At 41.1% G+C, this 19,721-nt stretch overlaps 5 protein-coding genes, 2 long non-coding RNA genes and 1 pseudogene across 8 annotated transcripts in view; 2 read left to right on the plus strand and 6 right to left on the minus strand.

Annotated features, from left to right (window-relative positions):
- Positions 1-19,721, minus strand: part of LOC135339652 (serine/threonine-protein phosphatase 6 regulatory ankyrin repeat subunit B-like) — a gene marked incomplete in the record, with an annotated part of 1,209,744 nt that overhangs the window by 88,451 nt on the left and 1,101,572 nt on the right.
- LOC135339786 (protein KTI12 homolog) lies at positions 88-1,081 on the minus strand. Its single transcript, XM_064536056.1, has one exon. The coding sequence runs from the start codon at positions 1,027-1,029 to the stop codon at positions 208-210; it is 822 nt and encodes a 273-aa protein (XP_064392126.1). The 5' UTR covers positions 1,030-1,081; the 3' UTR covers positions 88-207.
- Positions 1,172-5,957, minus strand: LOC135339703 (RING finger and transmembrane domain-containing protein 2-like). Its single transcript, XM_064535946.1, has 8 exons — positions 5,814-5,957; positions 4,945-5,524; positions 4,315-4,391; positions 3,951-4,051; positions 3,766-3,833; positions 2,934-3,229; positions 2,517-2,621; positions 1,172-1,388 (listed from the first exon to the last, which is right to left on the minus strand). Exons 2-8 carry the CDS (start codon positions 5,483-5,485, stop codon positions 1,254-1,256), a joined length of 1,323 nt encoding a protein of 440 aa, XP_064392016.1. The 5' UTR covers positions 5,486-5,524; positions 5,814-5,957; the 3' UTR covers positions 1,172-1,253.
- LOC135339798 (SREBP regulating gene protein-like) lies at positions 5,981-8,593 on the plus strand. The gene is made up of 5 exons (XM_064536068.1): positions 5,981-6,139; positions 6,190-6,316; positions 6,428-6,681; positions 6,950-7,030; positions 8,283-8,593. Exons 1-5 carry the CDS (start codon positions 6,035-6,037, stop codon positions 8,370-8,372), a joined length of 657 nt encoding a protein of 218 aa, XP_064392138.1. The 5' UTR covers positions 5,981-6,034; the 3' UTR covers positions 8,373-8,593.
- LOC135339807 (uncharacterized) lies at positions 8,369-9,473 on the minus strand. Its single transcript, XM_064536082.1, has 5 exons — positions 9,312-9,473; positions 9,182-9,227; positions 9,000-9,126; positions 8,716-8,869; positions 8,369-8,671 (listed from the first exon to the last, which is right to left on the minus strand). Exons 1-5 carry the CDS (start codon positions 9,414-9,416, stop codon positions 8,504-8,506), a joined length of 600 nt encoding a protein of 199 aa, XP_064392152.1. The 5' UTR covers positions 9,417-9,473; the 3' UTR covers positions 8,369-8,503.
- LOC135339847 (uncharacterized) lies at positions 10,126-11,196 on the minus strand. Of its 2 annotated transcripts, XR_010396061.1 has the most exons (5): positions 11,035-11,196; positions 10,948-10,986; positions 10,762-10,894; positions 10,479-10,622; positions 10,126-10,424 (listed from the first exon to the last, which is right to left on the minus strand). It is a non-coding gene; the product is annotated as an uncharacterized LOC135339847 (long non-coding RNA). The 2 variants fall into 2 exon arrangements; XR_010396060.1 differs by having other exon boundaries at positions 10,126-10,622; positions 11,035-11,195.
- On the plus strand, positions 11,279-15,073 carry LOC135339839 (uncharacterized; annotated as a pseudogene).
- On the minus strand, positions 18,468-19,600 carry LOC135339889 (uncharacterized). The gene is made up of 3 exons (XR_010396131.1): positions 19,194-19,600; positions 18,932-19,073; positions 18,468-18,819 (listed from the first exon to the last, which is right to left on the minus strand). It is a non-coding gene; the product is annotated as an uncharacterized LOC135339889 (long non-coding RNA).

A 19,721-nucleotide genomic window follows, 5' to 3' on the forward strand; every position in this document is an offset into this window, starting at 1 on the left:
GTAATAGATAGACATGTGGCCATTATTTATACAATTGTATGTTACTTGTGCAACGACATGGGGCCTATGTTGTGCTTTGGAGGAATACTGTGATGGGAATAATAGGTGATTTGAAAAGAATAATGCTGTTAACTTCAGCTAGTGCAACAAAAATAGTTTGGGTATATATTATAATTAAATATAACTTCATGATCAGTGTAATTAGATCTATATTGTTTTATTGAGATATTGAACAAACAGTGTAGGAATACGTGCGTTGTCTTCTACTGGGTGCAGTTTCGTATAAGCTATAAACTGTCTACGAATACGTCTCAGCTCAGCCATTGGTATGCTCCTGGGAAGGCAGAACTTCTCGCTTGCCCCCGGTAATGTGACCATGTCCCCAGGCACTGCTGTTCTTTGGGCTTCAACGATACTTGTCACGATTGATTGTGTCTTTCGATCTAGTTCGTGAAGAAAATCCGTAGCAGACAGAGGCTGGGATTGTGTGGATTGGTTTGGAGGTGGGGGTTTGCGTTTCAGTAGTGCATCCAGTATCTGCTGACTTGGTAAAGGGTCATCAGGGTAGATAGTGAATAATGGACAGTCCCATCGATTTCTAGAGTCTGGAGCCTCAAATCTCATCACCAAAGCTTTGAGAATTTCATCGCTATATTTTTCTTCGGCTCCTCTTGTTTTGTTCCATTCTTGAATGGTTTCCACCGGGGCCTCACACACAATAACACAGTGAGGGGTCTTCACATGCTTAGATATGCAGAAAAGCTCGTAACGAAATCCCTTTATGTAGTTTAGCGAGTCCAAGATGACAATACTCTCAATCGTGAGCAGACGCTCAGCATTCGATTTGATATCTCCTCGCACTATTTTTTCCTCATTTGAAGAAGCAAAACAATTGTTTTTTGAGACTTGGAAACTGTCTTGTACCAGGTGGACCTCGGTGTCATGGTGGGCCTTGATGTAGTCCAGTAGTTCAGTAGCTCTTCTCGTCTTCCCTGAGCAGGGCAGCCCACACATCATCACTAGAGGCATTTTCTCTCTAGCCTAGCCTCCTTCACTGGCCTCCAAGGAAGTGCGGCCTGGGATCGAGGCTACATTTTCTCTGTGTGAGTGGGCGTGGCTAGCACATTCAGCCTCTGTTTCAGGCCGCGGTTTGAAAAGAATCATTAACGGCTCTGTTGCAAAACCATAATAATTTTGACAGACATTCCATCAGACACACAAAAAAGCACACAAAAAGACAAGAAACATAATTATTAGAACAGTTGTGGCCATGTAGAGGTAGATCCATCCCTCCACTTGGGGTTGTGGTTGGGTACAGTTGCCCTACACAGCGGACAAGAGTTCTGTCTGTCCAGCCATTGCAGCACACAGTCCTCACAGAACACATGCTGTATGGGGAGAGAGGGAGGAGGGGTAATGATGGACTCTCATACACACTTGATAGAGAAAGATGTACCATAATTCTTCTAAATAAGGCGTCGTTTTTTTTTTTTTTTTGAAGAAATAGCCGATGAATTTTTATGTGCTATAATCACGGGAGAAATGTCCAGGTGGTGCCTTGTTAGAAGGAGGCCTTACTTTGAAAAAATACTGTAATAGGTGACATTTTCAATTGTGTTCTGCAGTATACCGTATGCTACCAAAGGAGGCCCGACATGTGTGCATGAATCACTACAAGTTCAGTGCATTTGGCCTGGACATCATCACGTGACCGCAACGACATCAATGCACTGAACTTATTGTGATTCGTGCACACATGTCGGACCTCCTCTGGTATGCTACGTACAAAACACAATTGAAAATGTCTACTAGTATAGGGTAGTTAAAGGTCAGAGAAGGTACGACATAGGAGCGATTGAGCATTTTAATTACATTCCATTCACGTGTAGGCCTAGGTTTTTTAATGCTGAGTCAGCTAATCATTAGAAAATCAAGCCTAATTGCTCCTGCATGTCAGTACCTCCTCTGGTTACAGGTGAGACCTGTCAAGTTAAGTCATGTTTTGTATTCAGGGCATAAGGTTACAGATGAAAGAATGTTTAATAGGAAGTGGTTTCTAAAATTGATTCATAGTAATGTCATTATGTTGACAACATAATACCAACACATGATCTTGTGGTCTTAGTGGGTGGAAATGTAAGCCCCACACTACTCCAGATACAAAGGAACCCACTTGCCCAGTTTACCACATAATAGGCTTAAAAAGGCAAATTTGTTGAATTGAGATTGAGAATTGATACAGCACATCACTGTATAAATGTACTGTCTGAAACGCGTGATCAATGACATTTTGGCAATAACGTTATTGTTGCCTCGAGGCAAGTGGTGGCTCCAGGCGCTCGGATTGGTCAGTTACCAAGCAGGAAGGCACGTTACTTTCCGAATACATCTGATGCAAGGCAATGCTTTGTTTGTTACTTTCTCTCTCTCTTTTATTATGGACTCTTTCTACAATGTACAGCCACCAACACTTCACCGTAATGGACCACAGAGCGCAGTATATAAAAGCTGCATACCTTGCATTTGAGGTAGACTGGTTTGAAGACGTCCTCCTGACAAATGGGGCAAACGTTGTTCCCACTCTCCAACAGCTGGTCTCTGCAACGGACCCTGTCGTACAGCTGCAGGGAGGGAAGTTCAATAATAGCACGGTTTCCTTTAGTAGGTAAAACTATGGATTCCTTGTTTGTACGCTGTGTTGGGCTGAATGTACAATGTTGAGTCACTGAAAATATCTCTTAACACAGTTATACTAAACACACAACACAAGTGCTGAATACATTCATTGAAACAACAAAATAATTATCCTTTCAGATATGAGATACTCAGATAGGAATACGAACATATATAGAAATGTACAGTGAATAGTACTACCTAATGGAAGAGCTAATAAAGACACAAACAAACAGGTATTAACACTCATGCACCCGTACCTTATACCGAATCAGACTGACGATGGCTTGATACAAGTCTCTGATACTGAAGAATATGATGACCCCCTTTATCATGAGGTAGGTGGCAGTGATGATGACAGCAAACACAACCCCTGATGGCTGTTTATCAGAGAGGTAGCGGACCCAGAGAGGAGCAGGGATAATGTTCCGGTAGAATTGTGAGAAGTATTCTAACAGCATGTAGATGATCCTCTTCTTATTGTTGGGTAGGAAACGAACAAAGAATGCCGCCACGAGTGCTTTGAGACCCATGGTTGCAAACCGTACAATGAAATCTGTGTGTGTGTGTGTGTGTGTGTGTGTGTGTGTGTGTGTGTGTGTGTGAGTGTGTGTGTGTGTGTGTGTGTGTGTGTGTGTGTGTGTGTGTGTGTGTGTGTGTGTGTGTGTGTGTGTGTGTGTGTGTGTGTGTGTGTGTGTGTGAGTGTGTGTGTGAGTGTGTGTGTGTGTGTGTGTGTGTGTGTGTGTGTGTGAGTGTGTGTGTGTGAGTGTGTGTGTGTGTGTGTGTGTGTGTGTGTGTGTGTGTGTGTGTGTGTGAGTGTGAGTGTGTGTGTGTGTGTGTGTGTGTGTGTGTGCGTGTGTGTGTAAAATACTGAAAATGAACGTAGGTGTTTAAATGAATGCTGTACCTATCTACACAGATATACAGTTGCTCTATGCTCTATGTACACAGTGCACAACCAGTAAAAGGACCAAATTAAGTCAATACTGATATGAAAAAGCATGTGAACAAAGCCAGAGCCAAGATGTACATGTATACAGGTTGGAGACATTAGGTTGGCCTGGGTCTGTGTTACTACCCATGTAGTCTCACCTGTCACCCAGATGGACCAGAGGAGGCTAATGAAGTCCAGTGTGTATAGTGGTGGTATGAAATACAAACTGCATATGGGATAACAAAGATGTGGTGTGATTGTGCTGAGAACAGCTGTCACACATGCATGTTAGACATCCAAAATAAGCTGATGAATTATGCACTTCCACTAATTTAATACCCACCAGTTATACAGGTGCTTGTCCCAGAAGGTGTAATACACAACACAAATGTTGCCAGCCAAAAAGAGTGCAGTGAAAATGAGAATGAAAGGTTGCCTTTTAGTCTGTAAGGAAGGAAGATCAGCAGATGAGAAGACAATATGATTTATTGTTAATCCCACACAAATACAATGAATACAATCACAATCACCACAAGCTTGCATAAGCACATGTGCCTGCCTCTTAGGCAGAGGAGGTCTGACACTGCCTGCACGAATCACTACAAGTGCTAGTATGAACGTTATCATGTGACATCAAGTGATTCATGCACGTATATGTCGGACCTCCTCCGCCTCTTAAGCATTGCTGATACATGTTATACACTTACCTTTAGTGAGACTTGTTTTCTGATTATTTGGTTACAATGACAGAAAGTTACTATCATGCCAAGGATTAACGATAAGCCTGTGTGTGTGTGTGTGTGTGTGTGTGTGTGTGTGTGTGTGTGTGTGTGTGTGTGTGTGTGTGAGTGTGTGTGTGAGTGTAGGGTGAAAACTTTATCTGTACACAGCACATCACATGATCAGCCAAAAATGCTGACAAGCACATATTTCCAGTTATTAGGAACTCACATACCCAAGCAATAAACAAACACACAGACTACCAACACATGCACATTTGCATGCAATAGACTTAGACAGTCTCACTACATTAGAGAGAGTTGTGGCCCACACTGGTCACTACTAATCACCTATAGACACCTCTTACGCTTAAAACAGTCACTGAAGGGTTTTGCAGAAACACAATAGGGGCTGAGATTTGTGAGATTTGAGGTTCCTTACATGGAAGACCAGTATGGTGCAAAGCCTTTCATATAAGGAGCGCTCAACGCTCAACCTTACTGTTAATGTTGCAAAGATTCTACAAAACCCTGTACTGGGCACATTCTCAGTGTAACATGTGGCAGTATAATTACGATCGTCACAACGTATAGCGTCACTGTAATCGATCCTCTCACCTGCTCGATGGTAAAACGAGAACTTGATGAGTACTATCACAATAAATACGGCATTACGTTCCATCCACCGGACACCCTCACTGATCTCAACTCCTATAGTAGGCTGCTCCACATTATCTTGAATCACTTCTTCGTTGGTTCGCCCCGGAAGATCTTCACTTATACTGGCACCTTCTAAAGTTCTGTGTTCTTGCGGAGGTGGTGTGTTCCCCCGACTGTGAATAACTTGTTGCCGTGGCAGAGAGGTCTCTGAAAATGTTCTGTTCAAATGATTCTCTCTACGATTGGGTGTGTGATTAGATTGACCCCCAGATCTCATAAAAAATTCTCGAAACACCGTAGCTAACGGTGATACGGAATATATGGATGTTAGACTTGAGGTAAAATTGGCTTGTCCCACTGGGGGATTTGTCCATGACTGACTTCGAGTGTGTGAGCGGATATTTAATCGTGAGGTTCCAACATTGTTAGCACTGTCTTCACAACAAGAGAGTGGTTCCATTTCTATCTTAGTACCCATATTCCAGTCACCTGTTGCCATTGTCTGGCAGTGCTCATGGGTACGCGGTTGATTGAAGAGCTGCATGAATAGATATATTATGTAAGCTACTAAATTTCTGAGGAATACACTAGTGTACTAGACTAGTACAAACTAGTACACATTTCAGTAACTAGTTTATACTAGCTAGTATCTAGGAGTACACACTAGTCTACTGAGCCTAGTTGTGTTCTATGCTAAAACACATAGTCGGGTACCTAGTAACACCGCGTGCTGCACTACAGAGCTAGTGAAAACAACAACATGGTATAATATGACACACTGTTAAAGGTTCATACAAAGAGTAGAGTACATACAAATGATTTATTACCTTCCAACACTAGCTAGAGAACTTTCTTGGGCCCATAGCTACCGATAACTCTCTATATAAGGTCTGTCTTTCTATTTCTGTACTGTCTGCTGAACTGTAATATAATACTGGTCTGATTTCAGACAGGCTTCTTGGTGTTTGTAACGTAATGACCCCGCCCCGTTTTTCATGACATCATAGGCTGCAAACTTAGGAGGGGGGTGGGGCATGTAGGCGGCGGCATGGCTCTACCTTTTCCTAAGCCACTGGTTAGAGTAAGATTATGGATTGGGCTCATCACACTGTCTGGTATAATGGTACTCTATTTGTACCTGAAGAGATCAGAAGTGAGCATTTAGCATTACCTCAAATAGCAATTTATAGTTGATTTTTGCAGGCAAACGTATCCGAAGAGACCCCTAGTGAACTCCCTGTGTTCCAGTGGATTCCTATTCATAATATCACTCAATTGGAAGAATGCAGAAACTCACAACAGGGTCACACACTCATTGTAGATGAATTAGGTAAATTGATATACCTCCCTCATCACTTTCATTCAGATTCGATTCTCGCCAGCTAGCTAACTTCCAGAGCTCTAAAAAGTAACTACTGTGAAACTAATTTCGTTACTACAGGTTATGTATGTTCTCCGGGAAATGTGGAGTCGTCTGGCTGCTGTAAAGATAGATCATTACGTTTTGAGTGTAGTAGATGTAAGAGTGATTGTTGCTCCGTATACGAACACTGTGTGTCATGTTGTCTCCATCCTGACAAGCAGCCGTTGCTACGCAGCATATTAAGAAGAAGCACTGTCAACTATCACCCTCTCTACTCCTCTCTCAAGGATCAGTTTGAACTGTGTCTGGCAAAGTGTCGAACATCCTCACAGGTATGGTATCTTATATAGTCCAGAGGAGGTACGACAGGCGCGGTGCAGCTCTAGTATTAACACTGATTATCCCACATACAACATTATTCTCAGAGGCTAATTTCTTGAACTGCACTGCACCTGTCGTACTTTCTCTGCTTTAGTCAGGTACACATCATTCCCACACATAACCACCCCCATCCACACACACACACACACACACACACACACACACACACACACACACACACTCCCACACATAACCACCCCCATCCACACACACACACAGAGTGTCCAACATGAGAATACCTACAGAGATCCTGGGATGAAGTATTGTTATGGAACAGACACTTCAAGCTTATTGCCTGAGGTGCCCTAATTCATTTTTATCATTATTCACTGATATTAATTCACTTCAATATGCACGCATTACACATTTAACAAAAAGGTGTCTAATACGCTTGTGTTTTCACTGGTATATAATTATGGTAAATAACTACAGAGTTTTGTGTTCATTTTTATGCGCATGAGGGAGGGGGATCGAAGTCACCACTAGGAGATTCCATGGCTACGAAAGAAGCAAACCTCACTTCCTCTGCACCGTGCTTTCCATAACCAAACCAAGCTAAGGGAACGTTTGGCTTATCATCAGCAACAAAAAGCACGAGGTTGTTACCGTCTTCCTGAAATAAAACAAAGTTATTACTGAGCATGCAAATATTTATACTGTAACTTGCCATGTGAAAAGTCCATCGGTCTACTTCTATTTTAGAACGGGGGTCCATGTGTCTGTCTCCAGTGGCCTTTTGTAGCCACTCCCATATTTTCGGCATGCTTGGTAGTTTAGTAGCATGTTTCATACAGTAGTAGGTGCCTGTGCTGTTCCTGTTCAAGAAATTAATGGATCATGACAGCAGCCATATTACTAATAGGTCATTTAAGTGCATGTATATAACAGTATTCACTGTTGAATACATGACATTATGCATAGCATACATTTCAACGTCGTAGGCCATTTTCTTGTCAAACTTTTCCAGATGCGTGTCAGTGAACGTATCATTATTATTCCTGTCCGTGAAGTTGACACTCCTCATTGCCGCTTCTTTCATTTTGTCACACTCCTATTTACCTGTAGTGACAAATTACAAAGTTTGCCTAATCAAAGAATGACCTAGACTCTATTAGTATACCTTCTCCCGTCAGACGATCTTTGCCGTGTTCAGTAACGTGAACTTGGACCTGTATTGATGTGCATCCACGCATATTAACATAATAAAATACCTTGGCCACGAATGTCTCAGGGATCATTGGAGGTTTTAGAGGTGGCTGTGCATAGCACACAGCTACTAGGGCAAAAACAGCAACTGCAACCTTGAGCATTTTGAGCAAGCTTGTGAAAAAATGTATGTGCAGTTGTTTTGTGCACACGACCATAGATACTATATAAATTTATAGTGATATAATAATGGGATGACACGCATGCGCAGATTAGAGTTCAGTCAGGCATGTGATTGTAATCTGATCCCTTCAGCTGGTCCCTCCCCCACCCCACTGTCCAATATTCACAAACACATGACAAATGAATACACTCCACACACATGCATGCATGCACACACACACAGAGTGTCCAACATGAGAATACCTACAGAGATCCTGGGATGAAGTATTGTTATGGAACAGACACTTCCAGCTTATTACCTGAAGTACCTTAGATTGTACATTTTATTCATTATCAATGCATTTGCATGCATCCAATGGCATGCAACAGAGGCTACAATAACTAAATCTACCTACACCATATACATGTTCTTTACAGAATATATATGTTCAAGTTTTGTCACTTCTACTTGCAAGCAGGAGGGGGAACAAAGTCGGACGCAGGAGGCTCCATGGCTTTGAAGTTAGTAAATCTCACATCCTCTTCTACTCCCCTTGACTCTCTTATCAAAGCAATGGGAACTGTTAGATCCTTTTCGTCCACAAAAAGCTGGAGTCTGCCGAAACTTTGCGGCTGTAGTACACTCATAACTACAGAATATGAATACTGTGACTTACCATGTTAATACTCCATCGGTCTACCATTTCGCCAGTACGTTCGTCCTTGTGTTTATCTCCATGAGCCTCGTCTGAGTTTACCCAGTCCCACATCTTCTGAATCATTTCATTCTGTGGAATATCGTGCTCCCTACAGAAGGTGCCTGTGCTGTTCCTGTTGAAAAGTTTGAGATGCTAATTATAAGCAAGCATTGTATACAAAGGAGCATGCAATAGTAAGTTTTATGGCATCATTAATTATGTGCACATGCATGCTCATGCACATGTATATATGATGAGTGTACTTCAAAATGCTGTAGCTCATGTGCTCTTCGAAGAGCTCCAGGCGTTCTTCTTCAAATGTAGCATTCCTGTTCATGAACTCGGCCCTCTCTCGTGCCATTCCCTTCATGAAGTCACGTTCCCAAGTACCTGCGTCATGTAAACTCGAATCATTTCAAACGTTGGAGCAGACCAATATACGTACCTTTGCCCATATACTCTCCCTCATGATCTCTCCTGTGAACCATGAACTGCATTGAGGTATTAACGAGTTCATGCATGGTTAGATATATCACACGTTTTATCGGCTTTAGTTAAAATGAACATGAACGTACATCAGTCATGAATGTCTCAGGGATCGTTGGAGGTTTTATAGGTTCTGGTGGCTGTGCATAGCACACAGCTACGAGGGCAAAAACAGCAACTGCAACCTTGAGCATTTTAAACAAGTTTGTGAAAAAAATGTATGACTGTGCAGTTGTTTGTGCACAGGACTTTTATAGAGTGGGATGATGCGCATGCGCAGACTAGAGTTCAGTCAGACATGTGATTGTGATCCCTTCAGCTGGTCCCTCCCCCCCACCCCACTGTCTAATATTCACAAACACATGACAAATGAATACACTTATCAATAAATGGAATGTTCTCCAGCTAGCATGCTAGTCTCATGTTCAATGAATATATACAACTATGAATGGTATCCGCTAATCTGTATGCCCCCTCCTCTTATCTTTTGGTCTGTTGCTTTTGTACATTTGTATTGTCTGATATTACATAAAAAAAAAAAAGAGTTCAGTCAGACATGTGATTGTAATATAATGCCTTCAGCTGGTCCCTCCCAGCCCACTGTCCAATTTCACATACAACATTATTCTCAGAGGCTAATTTCTTGAGCTGCACTGCACCTGTCGTACTTTCTCTGCTTTATTCAGATACACATCATTCCCATACATAACCACCCCCATCCACACACGCACACACATACACACACACACACACATACACACACACCCACACATAACCACCCCCATCCACACACACACACACACACACAGAGTGTCCAATATGAGAATACCTACAGAGATCCTGGGATGAAGTATTGTTATGGAACAGACACTTCCAGCTTATTGCCTGAGGTGCCCTAATTCATTGTATCATTATTCATCAATATTAATTCACTTCAATATGCACGCATTACACATTTAACAAAAAGGTGTCTAATACGCTTGTGTTTTCACTGCTATATAATTATGGTAAATAACTACAGAGTTTTGTGTTCATTTCTATGCGCATGAGGGAGGGGGATCAAAGTCACTGCTAGGAGGGGCCATGGCTACGAAAGAAGTAAACCTCACTTCCTCTGCACCGTGCTTTCCAAAACTGAACAAAACTAAGGGAACGTTTGGCTTATCATCAGCCACAAAAAGCACGAGGTCGTTACCATCTTCCTGAAATAAAACAAAGTTATTACTGAGCATGCAAATATTTACACTGTAACTTGCCCGGCGAAGAGTCCATCGGTCTACTTCCATTTAGAACGGGGGTCCATGTGTCTGTCTCCAGTGGCCTTTTGTAGCCACTCCCATACTTTCGGCATGCTTGGTAGTTTAATAGCATGTTTCATACAGTAGGTGCCTGTGCTGTTCCTGTTTAAGAAAATATCATAACAGCTAGCAGCCATGCATGTACTAATATATAGGTCAACAATTATTATTAGACATGCATAATTATAACAAGGGTATTCGCTTATTAACTGTTGAATACATGACATTGTGCATAGCATACATTTCAACATTGTAGGCCATTTTCGTGTCAAACTTTTCCAGATGCATGTCAGTGAACGTAACATTATCCTTCAAGTCTTTGAACATGACACTCCTCATTGCCGCCATTTTCATTTCGTCACGCTCCCATTTACCTGTATATGACAAATTTTACCTAACCAAAGAATCACCTATACAGACTCTATACCTTTTCCCATCAAACGTTCTCTGCCATGTTAACTTCAATCTGTATATTGATGTGTGAATCCATGCATATTAATCATAATAAAAGTACCTCAGCCATGAGTGTCTCAGGGATCATTGGAGGCTTTGGAGGATCTGGTGGCTGTGCATAGCACACAGCTACTAGGGCAAAAACAGCAACTGCAACCTTGAGCATTTTAAACAAGCTTGTGAAAAAAATGTAGTGCACCCCACTGTCCAATATTCACAAACACGTGCACATGACAAATGAATACACTATGATTAATGAGAGGGGCTGGGATCGAGGTTATAACATCTGCATGCCAGCATGTCACCCAGTTCGGAAACCTTTTCCCAGTGGCTTACTGGAATACCGGAAGAACCTAATCACTGCGGTACTGGGTTTAGGTTTCTACATAGCGTTTCATTAGAGAAAAATCGGGTGAGCTAGCCCTACCACCCTCTACAGGATCCAGATATCTGATCTAGGCTGAGTTGGTCATCATGGCTTGGAGAATGAAGATAAAACTTCCAAAGCTGCAAATAACTCAAAGGCAAACAGGTTCAGCTGTGAGAAGGTCTGTTACTCCCAGGGCCTAGGGGTCTGCCGAAGGCCAATCATAAGACTGAAACAACAGTGAAAACAAGCACTGATCATGAAGCCAATTCCATCTGGATTGACACCAGCACTCTTGATCAGAATGAAGACATGGAGAACCAGGGTGCACGAAGTTTGCATGAGATAAAACAAATTGCTATAATGCTGAATCGTGGGGGGAAATTAGAGAGCGTCTCTTAAAGGCTGCTGTTGAAAGTTCTATTCTTCCACCTGGCCAGTCTTGCAGTGTGTGCGCTAACTGTGCACAGTACAGATGTGTTGATTGTGGGCCTACAATATACTATTGTGAGGCTTGTCTCGGAGATTCTCATTTGATGCGCAACATTTTTCACTGTGCTGAAATCTGGGAGGTAAGGATTGATTTAATTGTTATGGTTACTTTTACAGGATGAAATGTACAAGCCAATAACTATCGAGGGCCGGTGTGTTGATGTCTCTCCTAATCACCAATGTTCCACAAAGAAGGCGTACCTCTTTGCTGTATTGACACAAAAGGTTAATTATACCAGTGCCATTCATCCAGTTACTAGTAATTACAATGCAGGGATTGAGCACAGAATCCAGTTTTGGTGTTGTGAATGTGAGACTGTATGTGAAACAATGATACGAGCTCGTCTATGGCCAGCAAGCCCAAGATTCCCAGAAACAGCATTCACTTTTGAGCTACTAGACAGGGCCGAGTCGCTTCTTCTGGAATGTCAAGTAGCACTTGGTGACTTTTGCAGGTCATTATACTTTAATTGCCCACATTTAGTGAACAAGGTGTGTGGTATGATTTGATGTGATCTTTCATTACACATTTATGCTTCAATGATCGACGCTTTTGAAGAATACAGGTGCTTTTTATTAACAGCTACACTGTAAAAAATAAAGTGCGGTGACTGCACTTTTTTCATTTTACAGTGTATATATGCCGTATAGATAGCGGGTTATTTTCGGAAAATTCTCATATTTTTCGTATTTAGAGCATTAATCGTATGCGCAATAGAATGTATGTTATCTAAGCTGTAGAATATGAATTAGGTAGAGTTCATACGAAACATTGCTATAATTATGTTACATTATGATACATGGTCACATTGCCTTTCTATGACATACTGACTGTATGTCAGTATATAGGTATTTGAAAATGGAACTCCGGCATATGAGTTTCGTGAGCCCAAAGCTTGACAGTGGCAACATCTGTCCAGCTTGTCCAAAGGTAAGTTGAAAGTACTTGTATTTCTGATCACCTTTCCTTAGAATGACGGAAGCCTTTTCATTTCAATGGATGCTTTGTTTGGTCTACCCCGAAAAAAGTCTGCTGGGAAGAGCCACAGGCCTCCACTTCATGACTCTCTATTTTTTAAAGATCAAAGCAGTGTTGATGAGTATGTGTCAAATTCTTCCGAGATTAGGGAACTACACAGAGTATGTTTATCATTAATAAATGCCAGTTACTGTATCACACACAGACTTGTAATGATTTCCTTGCTGGAAGTGCATGGAGATCTGCAAATAGATACTGTGCCCTCGATGAGACAGCTGTGTTTGGATCTGCCTGTATAAAAATGAATTTCCCCTCATGTTTATCAATTTGAAGCATGGTGAAAGGTGAATGTACCTGAACTGTATTTTTCATGCAGCTCTATTTAAAGTCAATTTTCAGGTTGTCATATGCAAAGTGGTTGCTGCTAGAAATGGTTCAGAATTATCCCACTCAGAAACTTAATATCATGTATGATATTACTTGCAAGCTCCATAAAAACTTATTGGTGAGAGTTGTACAGGATCAATTATGGAGGTACATATATCCATTTATTACGATATTTAGAAATCAGAGTGTTCTAAAGTCTTAGAGAAAATTGACCTGTCAATTCCATCGTTTCATGCATTTGGTCACAATGCACAGTGCCAGGTAACGTGAACATTTCAACCCTTGTGTTATGGTGTGTGTATTCATTACTTACTAGGCGGCTTATGGACCTACTCGACGAATAGAGTTAGGGCTCTCAGATGGTGAGGTAATGGAACGTTTGTGGTCATACCTGCGACGGTTCTCTCGAATGACGAAGGAAATGCGACCATCTCACCGGATTGATGTACTCACTCACGCATTGTTGTTTTATGGATCTAGAACGAAGCAAAAATTAGGTTAGAAAGTATTATATAAATCATAATAATTGATGTACGTTTATGCAGGGACTTTGCTGGCTATCCGCTGGAAAAAGGCAGAAGGGCTTAAACTTGCTGCGCAAAGTTCTTATGAGGAACTCACATCCTCTTTACCAGGTACTTACGCGTATATAGCCTCGGTCTTCCTGCCGAGTTATAATTATTGGAACGGCAAATAAATTATACGAAAATTCGGCCTGGGACCCATAAAATTATTAATGTCAGGTGTATTAATTAGTATATAGAAACTGTCACTGAGGACAATGTGAAACAGTGGGTTGAAGAGGATAGAGTTCTTATCTCTTCCTGTGTTGTGGCGAATTCCGGACAAGCTGACTGGAAGATCACCTATGTTCAGCTGCTGCACACTTTGTGTACAGAAGATCTGTCAACACTGCAATATATAAGGTGGCTTGCAAGCATGTTTATTTTATGTACCTTTACAAAACTATAGACTCAAGAAACAACTAGAGGAATTTGAAAAAAAGCACGGGATAGCTGCTCGCTGGGATACCAGTGACCCCCAGTACATTGCAGCAAGATCAATCGACTTGAAAGAGAAGCAGCACCAATTGCAGCTCTCACTTTGGTCTACTGTTTGTCGAAGACAGTTTCTTGTGAAAACAAAAGCAAAGTATGCAGGTATAATTATAGTGACCCCCATGACCTGTATGTACATATATACAATGTGATTTCCCTTATACATACATACACGTAGATGGTCAAAAGATTGCTAAAAGACTTTGCAAAGGAATTTCCAAAGAAACGAAAAAGGCCAATAAGATTCTCTCTGAACACCACCACATTTCTCTATACAATTGGACCCATCATACTCAAAGCCAAACATCTCACAAGTTCTTTCTCCAGACAGCACTGTGTGGCAGCAAAGATTTGATGGAGCCCTTGTATCTACACATATGCCACAGTGTGTAAAACGTGATATCATCGAAGCATACTTGTTGAAAGAACGATGCAACAAAGAGCAGTGTCTCCTGAAAATCGACATGACGAATGTCATTAGCTACTGGCAAGAAAAGGCTTCATGCATCACAGCTCTCATTCTTGAAACAAGTGGTATACAGATGCTTTTAAAGTAGGCTGTGTGTGTCTTTTGAATGGTTGAAGTTGAACATAACTGTTCCAGAGTGACCGTACTTTTTTCTAATATTCTCGAAAACTCTGAAAGTGTTGATTCAGACTCAGAGAATGATAGTTTGGACTCAGAGGGTGATCATTCAGACTCAGAGGATGATCGTTCGGACTCAGAGAATGATCGTTCAGACATTGATGTAGATGATTAGATTATTTCTATGCAATCGTTGCATGGTTGTTCCACTTCATGATCACATGCACGTCACTTGCAAATAATATGCTGTTGTCAGAATGTTTGGTATTAATGCACATAATTATACAATAGTTTGCATTCTTCAATAAAGTGATCAACGTTCTTTAATTATTATACATAATTATGTGTAATTATAAAAAATACACACTGTATAATTATTATAGTTTTATGATGCGATAGTTTGGACCTATAGAGTGTAATAGTATATACTGCCATGCAATAATGCTGTTAAATGCTTGCAGCTGATTATGCTGTACTTGTCTCTTAATTATGCCTCGAGGCGTAGCCGCACGAGGGATACGGTAAAGCTGACTGTGTGTGTGTCTGTGTGTCTGTTCCAGCTGTAACTGCTCAACGGTTGCAATGCGACGAAAATTAACAGCTTCTATAGGCTTCTAGCCACGTTCTCTTGGATTTTGATTCGTGGATTAGCAAACTAAAGCTTCTTTCTCGAGTTATGGCTAGTTTGACTCACATTGGAGGCTGTTGCAGTCTCTTCAGAATCTTTCATAGCATCATCTGTCCGCACATACTTTCTATTCAACATATGAGTTAGCCTTGCACTAAAGCGCTAGCTTTTTGTTAGCTACAAGACTCAGAAAATATCTGTTAAAACAGCTAGCTAGCAGTAGCCATTGATCTGTTTGGACACACCCTTTATTATTCCTGTGGATGTAATGCGCATGCGCGCTCATTCCCCACGTGTGAGAAACCAAGATCCAGATCCAGATCCTCCTGGCAGAATCATCTTTGTCTTGAGGGCCTGGTAAGCCACAAAACACTACCATATAACAATATAGATAACAATATGCATGTACACAGGTCTGATATTATATACACTGAACTACAGATCCTGGAAGAATCAATTTTCTTCTTTCTTGAGGTCCTGGTAAGCCACATAATACAATAAATAACAACAATAGATGCATGTAAATAAGTCTTTTCTTCTCAGTGACTTTATATAGGTAAGCTAACTTTAATATAAAATTCATTATAGAAACTAATATAACACTCTAATACTTTTGAGCGAAAGCAAAAACATGGCGAGAGGCATTAGCACAGCGCCAGCTTGAACACTAGTTATTCCATGTCATGCATGTGCATATTAGTAGCTATCAAGTAACCATTTAATCACAATAATTATGACTTCACATTCATGGCATATAATTATTTCTAATAGATGTAGCATAATAATATTCATGCATGCAGTACGATATATACAGTGTCAACATCACTATAACAGTACATACTAATCAGTACACTGGCTTGAACAAAACCATTTGCGTTTCTCATCGGGGCTAATACCCACACACTTCTTGTGGAACCACATTTTACAACTATCACATCTAATCATGGGTTTACTTCGATTATTTGGCTGCTTGCAATGGCAGTACAACTCAACCGTAACAATTTTTCGATAGAGGTTAGATGCAGGTACTCTCCTTTGACGTGTTTGAGGGAAACAATCTAATAAAACCATCCTTCAAGTGTGTACGCATCAACTCCACATTTCTATGTGCTAAAAGTGGATCAGTGCTATGTACCAATTCCGTGGCATACGCAATGGCAAACACACTGCAATCACTACATTTAGCTGCTTTTGCACGTTCATTAAGCAAAACGTAGCAGACCTTGTTGAGCAACGCCAGAAACTACAAATTTGTTCAATTGTAGCAGAGCTGATGTCACTGTACATACTGTCGTACACTTTCAATGTACTGGTATCGCACCACACATTACTAACTGTTACCCAATGAGACTTGCCAACGAGGATGATCTGTACAAAAGGTGTTTCCTCGTCAATGATTTTGAATGAGGCAGCCCTTTGCTCAAAGAGGATATTTTGCCAGCCGCTCAACTTATTGTCGCACTGTGATTTCAGCATAATTTGTGCGGCATTGATAATCCGATCATTCAACCACTCTACACTCGACTCCTGTTGTAACGTGAACATTGGTGATTTACTCTATGCTTTCATACAAGGCTTTACAGGACTGTCGCTGATTTCAATAGTTGATTGGTTTTTGCTGGTAGTATCTGTCTTAGCTTGGGAAGCTTGGAGAGCTTTTGTGAGGTTTTTTTTCGAATTTTTTTTGCTTTCTTATCCACTGGTTGTGAATCAATCTCAATTGATTGTATGTTTTCATGAGATTGTACATGGTTTGCATGAGAGAGCAAATCAGAATCAGAATCGGATGATATCTCCGATATGACCCTAGATCGTTTCGGCTTGACTGAAGACTTGAGTGGCTCGGGGTGACTGCGTTTTGGCTTTGATTGTGACAAGAGGCCAACAAGGAAAGGTGGTGGACTGGCTGCAAAAGGCAAATCACCATGGTTACGTGGAAATCCCGGGATACTTGGACAGGGGGTACATATATATAGGCATCGACAATTATTTAATAATTATGATTCATTATTAACATAATTATAGACTATAATTATATATACATGCATGCATGCAGTGAGATTTTATATACTGGAAGCATGCAGTGAGATTTTATATACTGGAAGGATAATAATTATGATGATGCATGCCTGCCATGCATGCAGTGCATGCTGACTCACCAACAGTGACAACAGCATGAAGCCAATTTATTACTTCTGGTGTGAATGCTTGTAACACATCTGATGTTCCCACAATTTGTGTGTACTCCATCCTAAGAGCAAAACCAAATCCACAAAAGCCAAGTTCATCAAGTTCATCAAACTGTAAATATTAATAAGAGTCACTGACACTGGAGCATCTAAAACCTATTATATATACAGGACTGGGGCACCTAAAACCTTACTGCAGTGCTGAACTGGGGCACCTAAAAACCTTACCGCAGTACTGGACTGGGGCACCTAAAACCTTATTGCAGTGCTGAACTGGGGCACCTAAAACCTTATTGCAGTGCTGAACTGGGGCACCTAAAACCTTATTGTAGTACTTGACTGGGGCACCTAAAACCTTATTGCGTAGTACTGCATGCATGGACTGGGGTATGGACTGGGATATGGCCTAAACCTTATATATATATATACTGCATGCAGTACTAGATTGGGGCGCCTAAATTCTTACTGCAGTATGCATAAACTGGACTGCATGGGGCACCTAAAACCTTATAATTATACTGGAGTACATGCATGGGGCTGCATGGGGAACCTAAAACCTTACTGCATTCACTGAGTACAGGACTGGGGCACCTATAGAGCCTACTGTATATAACAGAACAACTTGGCCGCATGATTCTCTGAGCTGCATGCGCATGCACCAGACGAGTATATAACTGCGTAATTATAGGGGGTAAATTTGGCGATTTGGCGAATCAAAGTGAGGGTCAACAAAATTAAAAATTGCCTAGATACGCAGTCCCAGTATAATTTTATCGCACAAAGTTATAATGATCTCATGATCGTCAAATTAAAAATCGGCAATAATACTTCAATCGCCAAACAATATAATTATATAGGCTCCCCAAATTACCCGCTATATACGGTATGGTTTTATAATTAGGTGCTCTGCGTGGTTCAAATATAATTATAATGTGCTGTATGCGTATATACACGTATATATAATTAACATACCAGCTTCTGAATCTTCCGAAAACGTTTCTCAGCTTCTTTTAGGACACCTTTATGGGAGAGTCGCTCATTCGTTTCAGAACATTCTCTCAGAGCTTGTTTCTCATCGCTAGACAAGTTATTATAAGCTTCACTGGCTTCCTTGTTAAAAACACCTGGATTTCCAGCGGTTGCAATGGCACTCTTTCCACCTGTGTGCATGCATGCAGAACAATAGACAATGCATGTGTTTGTATGTGGATGTCGTATACATGCATGTATATATGTCTAGACCATGTATGCATGACGCTAATATATATATACCTTCAGATTTTCCGTACTCTTTTAGAAATTGGTGCCATGGCCCGCTTGACTTCTTCGGAATGTTGTACTGATCAGAGGGACCAGATTCATTCGCATCAATGCCACCATGCTTAATTTTCATGTTTTCTCGGCGTATCCAGTTCTGTTCAACATCCATGAATCAATTCATCAAAAATACTACGTACTTCACTCAGTGAAAAAATGGTAATAAATCTACCTATAGATCTGCATAGCATGCATGATATAGTAAAAATAAATGTACCCTTATCTGCTTCTCGTTGAGGCCTGTACGGTCCTTTGCCATTTCCAGGAATGGTTGCTTTTTTTTCCCCAACCTGTCATACCCTTTCGGTACAGCGACAGCAATATTGTAGTTGTTGAAGTGGAGAAAGGGGCACATTCAGTTCTTACAGCTTCCATAGAAATAGTCACAGGTAAAACCGACAATGAAAGAAAGGCACCTTGATGGCTATATCTACATGTGGTTGCTTAAAAATCTTCTTTTAAGTAAGGGGAGGGGCTGGTCTGCATGCAGAACTTAGCCTTGATCCCAGCCCTTTCTCAATTGAGAGCGGCCTGGAATCGAGGCTATTGAGAACCTAAACCCAGTACCGCAGTGATTAGGTTCTTCCGGTATTCCAGTAAGCCACTGGAAAAAGGTTTCCGAACTGGGTGAGCATGTCTACGTTCGATACTCCCTCTATGCAGTAATAGTTGCCTTGGGCATCTGTGCACAAAACAAAGCACTTGATTACAATACCACCATACCTGTGAGGATGTTCGACACTTT

The sequence above is a fragment of the Halichondria panicea genome, chromosome 8 (assembly GCF_963675165.1).
Source record: "Halichondria panicea chromosome 8, odHalPani1.1, whole genome shotgun sequence".
Lineage (NCBI taxonomy): Eukaryota > Metazoa > Porifera > Demospongiae > Suberitida > Halichondriidae > Halichondria > Halichondria panicea.

Bases quoted from the DNA above. Each gene is read 5' to 3' on its own strand.
- LOC135339786 (XM_064536056.1), bottom strand. From the start codon at position 1,029: ATGCCTCTAGTGATGATGTGTGGGCTGCCCTGCTCAGGGAAGACGAGA.
- LOC135339703 (XM_064535946.1), bottom strand. From the start codon at position 5,485: ATGGCAACAGGTGACTGGAATATGGGTACTAAGATAGAAATGGAACCA. The intron at 3,834-3,950 runs GTGGGTATTAAA...TCCCATATGCAG, and splicing joins GACAAGCACCTGTATAACTG to TTTGTATTTCATACCACCAC. The intron at 2,622-2,933 runs GTACGGGTGCAT...CCCTCCCTGCAG, and splicing joins TCAGTCTGATTCGGTATAAG to CTGTACGACAGGGTCCGTTG.
- LOC135339798 (XM_064536068.1), top strand. From the start codon at position 6,035: ATGGCTCTACCTTTTCCTAAGCCACTGGTTAGAGTAAGATTATGGATT. The intron at 6,140-6,189 runs GTGAGCATTTAG...TGATTTTTGCAG, and splicing joins TGTACCTGAAGAGATCAGAA to GCAAACGTATCCGAAGAGAC. The intron at 6,682-6,949 runs GTATGGTATCTT...ACACACACACAG, and splicing joins AGTGTCGAACATCCTCACAG to AGTGTCCAACATGAGAATAC.
- LOC135339807 (XM_064536082.1), bottom strand. From the start codon at position 9,416: ATGCTCAAGGTTGCAGTTGCTGTTTTTGCCCTCGTAGCTGTGTGCTAT. The intron at 8,870-8,999 runs GTACACTCATCA...ACTTTTCAACAG, and splicing joins ATGAGCTACAGCATTTTGAA to GAACAGCACAGGCACCTTCT. The intron at 8,672-8,715 runs GTAAGTCACAGT...AGTGTACTACAG, and splicing joins ACCGATGGAGTATTAACATG to CCGCAAAGTTTCGGCAGACT.